The sequence below is a fragment of the Toxorhynchites rutilus genome, chromosome 2 (genome assembly GCF_029784135.1).
Source record: "Toxorhynchites rutilus septentrionalis strain SRP chromosome 2, ASM2978413v1, whole genome shotgun sequence".
NCBI lineage: Eukaryota > Metazoa > Arthropoda > Insecta > Diptera > Culicidae > Toxorhynchites > Toxorhynchites rutilus.
In genome coordinates this window covers 64,198,415-64,212,174 of record NC_073745.1, presented here as the reverse complement: position 1 = coordinate 64,212,174, position 13,760 = coordinate 64,198,415, and the positions used below count along the sequence as shown (strand labels likewise).

At 41.7% G+C, this 13,760-nt stretch overlaps 2 protein-coding genes across 2 annotated transcripts; both read left to right on the top strand.

Annotated features, from left to right (window-relative positions):
- Positions 1-371: 371 nt before the first annotated feature.
- Positions 372-2,465, top strand: LOC129765799 (uncharacterized). Its single transcript, XM_055766229.1, has one exon. It carries the CDS (start codon positions 372-374, stop codon positions 2,463-2,465), a length of 2,094 nt encoding a protein of 697 aa, XP_055622204.1.
- A 1,113-nt stretch (positions 2,466-3,578) lies between these two features.
- LOC129765798 (uncharacterized) lies at positions 3,579-4,355 on the top strand. The gene has a single exon (XM_055766227.1). The coding sequence runs from the start codon at positions 3,579-3,581 to the stop codon at positions 4,353-4,355; it is 777 nt and encodes a 258-aa protein (XP_055622202.1).
- The last annotated feature ends 9,405 nt before the right edge of the window (positions 4,356-13,760 follow it).

Below are 13,760 nucleotides of genomic sequence, written 5' to 3'. Positions count from 1 at the left end.
CTGGACCGAAGCCAGCACAAAGGTTTCCTTCAAAGTTAACTGCAAACACAGCTACGACGAATCCCAAATCCAATATTCCGTCATGCATTGCCTGTCCAGACAAACATTTCTTGTTCCAGTGTCCAACCTTTGGAAAGATGAATGTTCAACAACGTCGAGAATTGGTGTCTCAGAAGCACTTATGCTGGAATTGTTTCCGTACTGGACATCAAGCGAGAAATTGTACGTCAAAATATAAATGTCGCAATTGCCACGAAACCCATCACTCGTTACTCCACGAATTCAAACCCCCAATTAAAGCGAGCTTACCAAACCAACCCATTCCAGAACCATACCCATCCACATCCACCGCAGTTGGACCTCACGTCAGTATGACGGTACAATCCATGCCAGTTCACAGCACCGTGCTGTTGGAAACAGTGATCGTTAAAGTTGTTGATCAACATGGTAAAGAATACTCCGCACGCGCACTCCTTGATTCGGCATCCATGTGCAACTTCATGACGAAAAAGCTCGCCAACACACTCAATCTTCGTCGTAGAAAGATTGAAATATCAGTATCAGGTATTGGTGAATCCACGAAACATATCAAGAGCAAACTAACTGCTACGATCCGATCTGACATGTATCCATATTCAACGTCGCTTGAATTCCTAATTCTCAAAAGACCAACGGTCAATCTTCCGACTGTTCCGATCGACACTTCTACCTGGAGAATTCCAAAGGTCACTCTTGCTGATCCCCGCTTCCACGTTCCATCTGACATAGATATGGTTGTCGGTGGTGAAACCTATCACGAGCTACACACCGGCAACAAGGTTTCCATTGGAGAAGATCTTCCATACTTAATAGAGACTGTATTCGGATGGACTGTCTCAGGAAGGACTTCTGTCAACACACCCAACACTCCACAAGTTTGCCATCTCACGACTGTCGATCGGAACCTAGAAAACGCTTTGCAGAAATTCTGGGAGCTAGAAACCGTCGAACAGTGTTCCCCCCTTTCCACCGAAGAAAAACGTTGTGAAGAAATATATGCCACTACCACCACTCGCGATTCGTCCGGTCGTTATGTCGTTCGCTTGCCTCTCACCCTAGATCCGCTCATCCCCCTCGGCGAATCCCGATCCATTGCCGAACGCCGTTTTCTAAGTCTGGAGAAAAGACTCGAGCGAGATCCGACCACCAAGGAAGCTTACTGCCGCTTCATCAACGAGTACGCCAACCTCAGCCACATGAAAAGAATCTCCGATCCAGTAGATGACACCAAAGCACACTGCTACCTTCCCCATCACCCAGTATTCAAGAATACTAGCTCAACTACGAAACTTAGAGTGGTTTTTGATGCATCCTGCAAGACATCGTCCGGATATTCCATGTATAACAAGCAACTTGTTGGACCTACTGTTCAGCAAGACCTACTGTCGATCGTCATGAGATTCCGCACTCACCCAATCGCCATCGTAGCCGACATCGAGAAGATGTATCGGCAGATTCTTCTACATCCTGATGATCGTTCGTATCAACGTATTTTGTGGCGTTCGTCTCCGGCAGAACCTATCGCAACGTACGAACTCCAAACCGTGACGTACGGCTTCGCCTCCGCGCCATTCCTGTCAACATGCACCCTTCAAAAGGTTGCACAGGACGAAGGCAAGAAATATCCTGTTGCAGCCAAAGTGGCAGTAGAAGACTTCTATATAGATGATCTCTTGTCTGGAGCAGTTGATATCCAATCCGCAATCCGTCTACGCCGAGAGCTTTCCACCATGCTTCTGTCGGCTGGACTACCCTTAAGAAAATGGGCATCGAACAACCCTGCAGTCCTATCCGATTTAGATCCTGAATACCTCGCTAATTCACCGTATCACGAACTCCAAGAACCGCAATCAGTGTCAACGCTCGGACTTGTTTGGCAACCAACGTCAGATTCAATGCGTTTCAACGTCCAATTACCATTACCAGCGCAGATCCTGACGAAGAGAAAGATTATGTCATATATTGCACGCATTTTCGATCCGCTGGGACTTGTGGGACCGATCATCACCGTTGTCAAGTTGTTCATGCAGAAGTTGTGGTCTCTGAAAACAGATTCAGGTGACCCATACGAATGGGATCGTCCGCTTCCTCAACGCCTCGAAAATGACTGGAGGCAGCTCCATAGCACGTTAGATTCCATATGCAACATCACTGTTCCCAGATTCGTCTCGCAGTCGAGTGCAACATCCGTACAACTACATTTCTTTTGTGACGCTTCGGAGAAGGCGTACGGGGCGTGTTGTTACGTCCGATCAGAAAGTACCACGGGAATCTCCATACAACTCTTGACAGCAAAATCCAAGGTTGCACCGCTCTCCTGTGTTCAAACAGTCGCAAGGTTGGAGCTTTGTGCGGCGGTCCTATCATCCAATCTGTACAAGAAGGTCGTGAGCTCAGTGAGCCTGTCTACAGATGCCTATTTCTAGACAGATTCGCTAACCGTCCTTCAATGGCTGAAATCCTCTCCAAGTAGATGGAAAATATTCGTCGCGAATCGCGTCTCAACTATCCAAACAAATACCGAGGTTTCGAGATGGCGTCACGTACCAGGAATAAGCAACCCCGCCGACATTATTTCTCGAGGTTGTAGCCCGACAAACCTCATCAATTGCTCTCTGTGGTGGAACGGACCATCATGGCTATCCCTCCCATCAACCCACTGGCCTCAGACGGAATTTCCAGCCATCGAAACGTCGAATGTTCCCGAAGAGCAAACCAGGGTCGCACTCTCTGCAATTACAGCCGTCGAAACACAATTCTCCGATGCACTGTTCAACCGATTCTCCAGCTATACTAAGCTTCGCCGTGTTGTCGCATACTGGATGCGGTATTTCTCCGTATTGAAGACCGCAACTCTCAAGAAACAACGTGAGGAGTTTACCTTCCTGACTTCCATTGATCTACGTGATGCAGAATTGTCATTATGCCGCATGGCACAGCGTGAGATGTTCTCCAAAGAATTACTGAACCTTACCTCAGGAAAATGTATTCCCAAATCCAGCGCACTGAAATGGTTAAGTCCGCATGTTACCACAGATGGTATTATAAGAGTCGGTGGGAGACTCAGTAACACGAGGCTACCTGTAGACCATAAGCATCCAATTGTGCTGTTAGCTAAGCACCCTCTTTCCATTTTGCTGGTAGATTACTACCATAGAAGTTTGCTACATGCTGGTCCTCAACTGATGTTAGCAACAATTCGTCAAAAGTTTTGGATCATCGGTGGTCGCAATTTAGTTCGTCGTATCTATCACCAATGCCATGCGTGCTTCCGCAATAAACCCGTTTTGATTCAACAAACCATTGCCGATCTACCGTCCAGTCGTGTAACTCCTACCAGACCTTTTTCTGTGTGCGGGGTGGATTATTGTGGGCCCGTTTTTATTAAATCTCCAGTACGCAACAGGTCACCAACGAAAGCATATATTGTCATTTTTGTGTGCTTCTCAACGCGCGCAGTCCATATTGACTTGGTATCCGACCTATCAACGCCAGCTTTTCTGGCTGTATTACGACGTTTTGTTGCTCGCCGTGGCAGAATGAAAGAGATCCACAGCGATAACGGAACCGCTTTTAAGGGAGCGGCGAATGAACTCAACCGAATTCACCGAATGCTGAAATCTGACCAGGAAGGGCGGAAACAAATACTTGACTGGTGTGCAGAAAATGAAATAATTTGGCGATTCATTCCTCCACGGGCTCCCCACTTCGGAGGACTGTGGGAAGCAGCCGTGAAATCAGCCAAGAAGCATTTGTTGCGAGAAATTGGTAAAACCAGCGTCAGTTTCGAAGATATGGTAACATTACTCGCGCAAATAGAAATGTGTCTGAACTCGAGACCATTAGTACCAATCCCAACAGATCCATCTGATTTGGAGGTACTTACTCCAGGACATTTCCTGGTTGGGACCAATATGCAGGCAATTCCGGATATAAACGTCAAGGATGTTCCAGACAATCGCCTGACACACTGGGAGTTGACTCAGAAACGATTCCAGCAGATCTGGTCTAGATGGTATCCCGAATACCTCCAACAACTGCAAACCCGAGCTTCGAAAGGATGCAATCCTCCAATCCAAATTGAAGTTGGACGTGTCGTACTGCTTAAGGACGAAAATTTGTCACCCATCCAATGGCCGCTTGCGAGAATCACCAAGGTTCATCCTGGTAAGGATGGAATCACTCGAGTTGTCACCTTAAGGACAGCAACTGTGGATGCCGTATTGAGACCTGTCGCTAAAATCGCCTTATTGCCGTTATCTGAACCCTACAATACAGTGGTTCCAGCATCGAGTTCCAGCGAAAGATCCGGGTAGAGCACTCCCAAAATGCTCGATGTCTTCGAGGGAATCGAAAAGGTAATTGTGGTTCCAAATATTTTATCCGTTTTGTCCAATTCGTCGTCCGGGAAATTTGTCTTTCATTCCCGGACGACGACGACGACGACGACGAGGGCGATCCAAAAATTCTACACAGTCCATTTTGAAATCATCGTTGTACATCGAGTATCACCTACGTTATCGTAATCCCGACGAACCATCAACCATAATCATAAGAGAGAATTGAAAGGTCTTTTTTGAAATATCACAGCTATTTCAAGGTGGCCGGAATGAACGAAATTTAAATGAAGTGTCCAAAAATTTTTGTGCCGCCTTAAAAGCCAACCAACCATCCAACCAGCAAAAAGTGGTTTACGCAATAGAGAAAAAAAACCTCTTTTATCTCCACACAGACCAGTTGAATTCCGAACGAGAAAGAGATCAGATCCAATATTCCAATCCATTTGTATAAACGTGAACGGTGATTAAACCAATTTTGAAATTGTTAAATCGAAGTCTTTGGAGAAAATTACATCGCTGAAGGTGAAATAAATAAAATCAACATCGTGAATTAGTGCATGTTCGAAATCTTCGCAACGATTTATAAAAGGTGTCCGAAAATAGCGCGAGAATTGCGGTGCGCTTAATCTCAGTTCGTGGCTGAGATCGTAAGCTGGAAAATTCACTTTCGATCCTTTGGGCCGCTCTAGGAAGCGGAAGAAAATCCTTCGTCCCCGGACCCCCTCTGGTAAACCCCCATCACTCTCCTTTCTTGTAACAATTCTGCTCCGGGATCGGATAGAATTAAGTTCAACTTGCTGAAAAACCCTGATGTGGCGAAACATCGCTTGTTGAATTTATTCGATCGGTTTCTGGAGCATAATGTTGTTCCAGATGATTGGAGACAAGTACGAGTTATAGCTATTCAAAAACCCGGAAAGCCCGCGTCCGACTTAAATTCGTACCGCCCAATAGCGATGCTGTCTTGTATACGGAAATTGTTCGAGAAAATGATCTTGTTTCGCCTTGATCGATGGGTTGAAACGAATGGCCTACTCTCAGATACACAACATGGGTTCCGCAAGGGCAAGGGGACGAATGATTGTCTTGCGTTGCTTTCTTCAGAAATTTAAATGGCTTACGCCGAAAAAAAACAAATGGCTTCAGTATTCTTGGACATAAAGGGGGCCTTTGATTCTGTTTCAATAGAGGTTTTGTCAGACAAATTACAATCTCGGGGTCTGCCGCCTCTATTGAATAATATGTTATATAACTTGCTTTGTGAGAAACATTTGAACTTTTCTCACGGAGATTCGGCAGTAAGTCGGGTCTCTTACATGGGACTCCCCCAGGGCTCATGTTTAAGCCCCCTTTTGTACAACTTCTACGTAAGCGACATTGACAATTGCCTTACACAAAATTGCAGCCTAAGACAACTTGCAGATGATGGAGTGGTGTCTGTCGTAGGATCAATCGAATCCGACCTGCAAGGACCCTTACAAGATACTTTGAACAATTTTTCAACCTGGGCCATTGGAATTGAGTTCTCCACGGAGAAAACAGAGATGGTCATCTTTTCTAGGAAGCATAGACCAGCGAAACCAAAGCTTCAACTTTTGGGTAAACCGATCACTCATGCTATGTCATTCAAGTATCTTGAGGTCTGGTTCGACTAGAAATGTACTTGGGGGGGGGGCCATATTAGGTATCTGAGTAAAAAATGTCAACAAAGAGTAAACTTTCTCCGTACAATTACCGGCACCTGGTGGGGAGCCCATCCTGAAGATCTTATAATGTTGTATCGAACAACTATTCTCTCAGTGATGGAGTATGGCAGTTTCTGTTTTCAATCAGCTGCCAAAACACACCTCATTAAACTCGAGCAAATTCAGTATCTTTGTCTCCGTATCGCGTTGGGATGTATGCCCTCAACGCATACCATGAGTCTCGAGGTTTTGGCAGGCGTACTCCCACTAAAAGATCGCTTCAATTTACTATCTCTTCGGTTCCTCATCCGGTGTAAGGTTATGAATCCAGTGGTGATCGGAAATTTTGAACAGCTTATCGAGCTAAATTTTCGCTCCGGATTAATGAGTACATATCATGAATTCATCTCCATGCAGGTTGTTTCTTCTTCGTATATTCCCAACCGTGTTTGTTTTCCTGACTACATCAATTCCTCTGTACATTTTGATCTGTTCATGAAGGAGAAAATCCATGAAATTCCAGATTATCTTCGATCGGGGATCGTTCCAAAGATCTTCGGTGCAAAGTATGGGCGTGTCAATTGTGATAATATGTACTTTACTGATGGGTCCTCTATGAAGGAGTCCACAGGATTTGGAGTGTTCAACGAATTTTTTAGCATCTCCCACAGTCTTCAGAATCCTTGCTCAGTATATTGCTGAATTGGCAGAAATACACTGGGCGCAGGACAGCGTCGCCTCACGACCTATTGAACACTATTACATTGTAACGGATAGTCTTAACTCTGTCGAAGCTATCCGTTCATCCGGAAAAGCACTCGCCGTACTTCCTTGAGAGAATACGAGAGATTTTGAGTGCTTTATCCAGACGCTGTTATGTCATTACCTTTGTCTGGGTCCCTTCACATTGCTCCATTCCGGGTAATGAGAGGGCTGACTCATTAGCAAAGGTAGGTGCAATTGAAGGCGATATTTATCAGCGTCAAATCGCCTTCAATGAATTTTATTCTTTAGTCCACAAAAATAACTGGCAACTGGCAACTGGCTAACTGGCAACGCAAGTGGAATGAAGATGAATTGGGCCGGTGGTTTCACTTGATTATCCCTAAGGTTAGCCTCAAACCGTGGTTCAAAAGTCTTGACTTGAGTCGGGACTTTATTCGCACCTTCTCCCGACTCATGTCCAATCACTGTTCGATAGACGCGCTACTTTTTCGTTTTAATCTTGCCGACAGCAATCTCTGCGTTTGTGGCCATGGTTACGACGACATTGAACACGTTGTTTGGTCGTGCGAGCTATATCTTGTCGCCAAATCGAATTTAGAAAACTCCCTTCGGGCTCGAGGAAAGCAGCTCAATTGCCGGTGAGAGATGTGTTGGCACGGTTAGATCTTGATTACATGTCCCAAATATATTTTCCTTAAAGCTATCGATCTTCGAGTATGATTGTTCATACTTCTTTTTCCCCTCCTTTTCGTCCTTCACGAGTTATCGGTTCTCTTCCTACTAACATTAGAATAAGTTAAATTGTAAATACATATTAGATGTAAGGATAGTTTTAAGAATTAAGTGTGAAGTGTCAGTGTGAATGAGAATGTGAATGTGAATGTGAGTGCGAGTGTGAACACACATCTCCTTACATCCCATCCTTTTCCTAATGAAAATGTGTCACCTTTCTAAACTCGAGTCGACCGCGAGTAATCGGTTTCCTATTTTATTAACCATAGAATTAAGGAAACATGTTAATATATGCTAGTAGAAATATATTTAAGAGTTTGGATCCTTTAAACGGAGCATTGCTTCTCTAGGCACGACACGAGAAGCTTCTAAAAAACATACGATGCGATAATTACTCGTGCACCCGTGGCCGAGTGATTCGCAATCAATACGCAATAAAAACTGTAATGTAATCTTTCATCAACCATGCCGTTATGTCTCGGACATACCCCTTCAACTTCCCAGCAAACATTAAATCGTATAATTTTGCACGTGCCAAGTCTTACAAGAAATCCGAATAAATCATTATCGCATATAATATCAATCAAAGTATGTATCGTGTATATTTGAAATCGCATAAAATGTAAAAACTCGATTTTATATACCACCCAGCAAACATTAAATCGTATAATTTTGCACGTGCCAAGTCTTACAAGAAATCCGAATAAATCATAATCGCATATAATATCAATCAAAGTATGTATCGTGTATATTTGAAATCGCATAAAATGTAAAAACTCGATTTTATATACCATTATCAAATTAAGTCGCATATCGGTTTAATAAACATCAATTTTATGATGTACATTGTCGTAAAATATATTTAATCCGCATCATATGCGTATATTACGCTGATGCAGTTTGTGTGTCGTATAAGCGTATAATTTAAATCGATTCAGTACTGTAGAAAATCGTGTTGCATGTTGAAGAAAATCATGAAACAGTAAATCATATTAGATCCTAATAAAGGACATATTACATCATATTGAAATGTCAATGAAATGCTGATGCACTCGAAAGTTTTAACCGCTGTTGAATTAAATTGCAGATAGCCGCGCGAGATAGCTGGTGGATGATAATCCAGACGACCGGAGTTCGAACCCATATCGGAGCAGTTTTAACCAAACATCAATCTGTGTCATTTTAAACATTCATATTCCACTCCCAAGGGTGCTCATACACTGTTTGACCGAAGCCAAATATTTGACTCTTTTTGACAGATAAAATTTGGTCAACGTGTACAGATCAAATATATTCTACACAAAACACGACAAGCAAATATTCAATTATTGGATGCCTAAAATATTTTTTGAGTCTGTTCTTCGAACCTGTCGGTACATGGTTAGGTTACCTTGAATATTTCAGTTGATTTTTTCCATGTTCGGTGTTTGATATTGTTTACTACTGTTGAAAATTGAAGAGTGGCAAACAAAATAGTGTTTGTACAAATATCAAATCAAACCTTATCTGTCAAAAAATAACAAATATTTGACCTCCGGGCAAACAGTGTACGGCCACCTCAACACAAATCAATCAAACAATTATTATTTCTACAAACATAAATACTCATATATAAAAATGGCGATTCGTGAGGCTATAATAAACATTTCACGAAAATATTTTGCGCCATTTGTTTTTTTTTCGATGTCTGTAAAAAATCGTATATGAGTATGGTAAAAGTCGCTATTATAGCCGGTCAAAGTTGCATATTCATCCAAACAAATTCGGTAAGCATTTGCCATGTATGTATATGGCCTCCACTTTTGCATGCATATGCCAGTTAGGCGCATTATATGCCAACCAAATTTTAGGGCATATGATGTTATATATACGCTTGTTATGCGATTTAATGTTTGCTGGGCATTATCAAATTAAGTCGCAATTCGGTATAATAAACATAAATTTTATGATGTACATTGTCGTGAAATATATTTAATCCGCATCATATGCGTATATTACGCTGATGCAGTTTGTGTGTCGTATAAGCGTATAATTTAAATCGATTCAGTACTGTAGTAAATCGTGTTGCATGCTGAAGAAAATCATGAAACAGTAAATCATATTAGATCCTAATAAAGAACATATTACATCATATTGAAATGTCAATGAAATGCTGATGCACTCGAAAGTTTTAATTGCTGTTGAATTACATTTCAGATAGCCGCGCGAGATAGCTGGTGGATGATAATCCAGACGACCGGAGTTCGAATCCACATCGCAGCAGTTTTCACCAAACATCAGTCTGTGCCATTTTAAACATTGCCATATTCCACTCCCAACACAAGTCAATCAAACAATTATTATTTCCACAAACATAAATACTCATATATAAAAATGGCGATTCGTGAGGCTATAATAAACATTTCACAAAAATATTTTGCGCCATTTGTTTTTTTCTATGTCTGTAATAAATCATATATGAGTATGGCAAAAGTCATATTTGGTGCTTTGACAATTCATGAATATATTCATATTATATCGCTATTCAATTGAACATAATCGCTATTATAGCCGGTCAAAGTTGCATATTCATCCAAACAAATTCGGTAAGCATTTGTCATGTATGTATATGGCCTCCACTTTTGCATGCATATGCCAGTTAGGCGCATTATATGCCAACCAAATTTTAGGGCATATGATGTTATATATACGCTTGTTATGCGATTTAATGTTTGCTGGGTTGTTTCTGTTGTTGAGTCAAAGGATAGTATAAAAGATGTTTTGGCAGATGGTGATACTCTATTATAGAGATGGGCAAAACAGTTCACTTTGATGAACGGTTCACTCATTAACCGTTCATCTAAGTGAATCAGTTCTTTTGAACCGTTCTTTCGCTCTTTCGTTCAGCGGTATTAAGTACAACATAGAATGTTAGCTGGAACCCAACATCAATAGACAGCTATTAATTGATATCGTTGGATTGGATAGTGTACGTATGGGATTTCTATTTTTGAAATTTAGTGGGGAAGCTGCTTCTTCTTTAAAAGTCGCAAACTGTATGTGAAAATATGTTTGTCGGTCGACAAAAGTTTATGTAATAATTTTTTTTATTTTTTTTTATTAATTCGTTTATTTTTACAGGCTCAGTTACTTAAGTTTAAAGGAGCCGAATTCTTAAATATATTTTTAAAACTATATATATATATATATATATATATATATATATATATATATATATATATATATATATATATATATAAACAATTTTCTTACATCTATGGTTAGTAAGGTGGAAAACCGATTACTCGCGGTGTGCTCGAGTTTAGAAGGGTGACATATTTTTAGGAGAAGGATGGGATATAAGGAAATTGTAACAATGTTGATGAGCACTCAATTCTTAAATCTATTCGTATATCTATAGTTTATTTACATTTCAACTTATTCTACTATTTATAGCAAGGGGACGAATTACCCGCAAAGGAAGGAAAGGAGGGTATAAGGATGTAGGGACAATCACACACGAAGATCTATAGCTTTAAGGAAAACATATATATGGGACATGTAATCAAGGTCTAACCGAGCCAACACATCTCTCACCGGCACATTGGGCTGTCTTCCTCGGGCCCGAAGGGAGTTTTCTAAATTCGATCTGGCGACCAGATACACCTCGCACGACCAAACAACGTGCTCGATGTCGTGATAACCTTGGCCACAAACGCAGAGATTGCTGCTGGCAAGATTGAAACGGAAGAGTAGTGCATCTAACGAACAGTGATTGGACATGAGTCGGGAGAAGGTGCGAATAAAGTCCCGACTCAAATCCAGACTTTTGAACCACGGTTTGAGGCTAACCTTTGGGATAATCGAGTGAAACCACCGGCCCAATTCATCTTCATTCCACTTGCGTTGCCAGTTAGCGATGGTATTTTTGCGAACTAAAGAATAAAATTCATTGAAGGCGATTTGACGCTGATATATATCGTCTTCAATTGCACCTACCTTTGCCAATGAGTCAGCCCTCTCATTACCCGAAATTGAGCAATGTGAAGGGACCCAGACAAAGGTAATGACATAACAGCGTCTGGATAAAGCACTCAAAATTTCTCGTATTCTCTCAAGGAAGTACGGCGAGTGCTTTTCCGGCCTCACTGAACGGATAGCTTCGACAGAGCTAAGACTATCCGTTACAATGTAATAGTGTTCAACAGGTCGTGAGGCGACGCTGTCCAGCGCTCAGTATATCGCTGCCAATTCAGCAATATATACCGAGCAAGGATTCTGAAGACTGTGTGAGGTGCTAAAAAATACGTTGAACACTCCAAATCCTGTGGACTCATTCATAGAGGACCCATCAGTAAAGTATATATTATCACAATTGATACGCCCATACTTTGCATTGAAGATTGTAGGAACGAACCCCAATCTAAGATAATCTGGATTTTCATGGATTTTCTCCTTCATGAACAGATCGAAATGTACAGAGGAATTGATGTAGTCAGGAAAACAAACACGGTTGGGAATATACGAAGAAGGAACAACCTGCATAGAGGTGAATTCATGATATGAACTCATGAATCTAGAATGAAAATTTAGCTCGATCAATTGCTCAAAATTTCCGATCACCAATGGATTCATAACCTTACACCGGATGAGGAACCGAAGAGATAATAAATTGAAGCGATCTTTTAGTGGGAGTACGCCTGCCAAAACCTCGAGACTCATGGTATGCGTTGAGGGCATACATCCCAACGCAATACGGAGACAAAGATACTGAATTCGCTCGAGTTTAATGAGGTGTGTTTTGGCAGCTGATTGAAAACAGAAACTGCCATACTCCATCACTGAGAGAATAGTTGTTCGATACAACATAATAAGATCTTCGGGATGGGCTCCCCACCAGGTGCCGGTAATTGTACGGAGAAAGTTTATTCTTTGTTGACATTTTTTACTCAGATACCTAATATGGGCCCCCCAAGTACATTTGGAGTCGAACCAGACCCCAAGATACTATAATGACATAGCATGAGTGATCGGTTTACCCAAAAGTTGAAGCTTTGGTTTTGCTGGTCTATGCTTCCTAGAAAAAACCATCATCTCTGTTTTCTCCGTGGAGAATTCGATCCCTAGCCCAATGGCCCAGGTTGAAAAATTGTTCAAAGTATCTTGTAAGGGTCCTTGCAGGACGGATTCGTTTGATCCTACGACAGACACCACTCCATCATCTGCAAGTTGTCTTAGGCTGCAATTTTGTGTAAGGCAATTGTCGATGTCGCTTACATAGAAGTTGTACAAAAGGGGGCTTAAACATGAGCCCTGGGGGAGGCCCATGTAAGAGACCCGACTTACTGCCGAATCTCCGTGAGAAAAGTTCAAATGTTTCTCACAAAGCAAATTATATAACATATTATTCAATAGAGGCGGCAGACCCCGAGAGTGTAATTTGTCTGACAAAACCTCTATTGAAACAGAATCAAAGGCCCCCTTTATGTCCAAGAATACTGAAGCCATTTGTTTTTTTTCGGCGTAAGCCATTTGAATTTCTGAAGAAAGCAACGCAAGACAATCATTCGTCCCCTTGCCCCTGCGGAACCCATATTGTGTATCTGAGAGTAGGCCATTCGTTTCAACCCATCGATCAAGGCGAAACAAGATCATTTTCTCCAACAATTTCCGTATACAAGACAGCATTGCTATTGGGCGGTACGAATTGAAGTCGGACGCGGGTTTTCCGGGTTTTTGAACAGCTATAACTCGTACTTGTCTCCAATCATCTGGAACAATATTATGCTCCATAAACCGATTGAATAAATTCAACAAGCGATGTTTCGCCACATCAGGGAGGTTTTTCAGCAAGTTGAACTTAATTCTATCCGATCCCGGAGCAGAATTGTTACATAAAAGCAGAGCAAGAGAGAATTCTACCATCGAAAACTCGGAATCAAGATCGCACCTACCTTGTGGTATATCTCGAAAAATTTTTGCTGAGGAGCGGAATCAGGACAAACCTTCCGTGCAAAATTCAAAATCCATCGATGTGAATATTCTTCGCTTTCATTCGTTGAAGAGCGATTTCTCATGTTTCGAGCCACTTTCCATAATTTTTTCATTGACGTTTCTCGTGACAAACCTCCCACGAAATTTCGCCAATAAGCACGTTTTTTCCCTTTGATCAAGTTTTTAAATTGATTTTCAAGGTCCAAATACGTCTGAAAATTTTCAGGGGTTCCACGTTTCCGAAAAGCTTTAAATGCATTCGATT

Coding starts and splice junctions, on each gene's coding strand:
- LOC129765799 (XM_055766229.1), top strand. CDS start 372: ATGACGGTACAATCCATGCCAGTTCACAGCACCGTGCTGTTGGAAACA.
- LOC129765798 (XM_055766227.1), top strand. CDS start 3,579: ATGAAAGAGATCCACAGCGATAACGGAACCGCTTTTAAGGGAGCGGCG.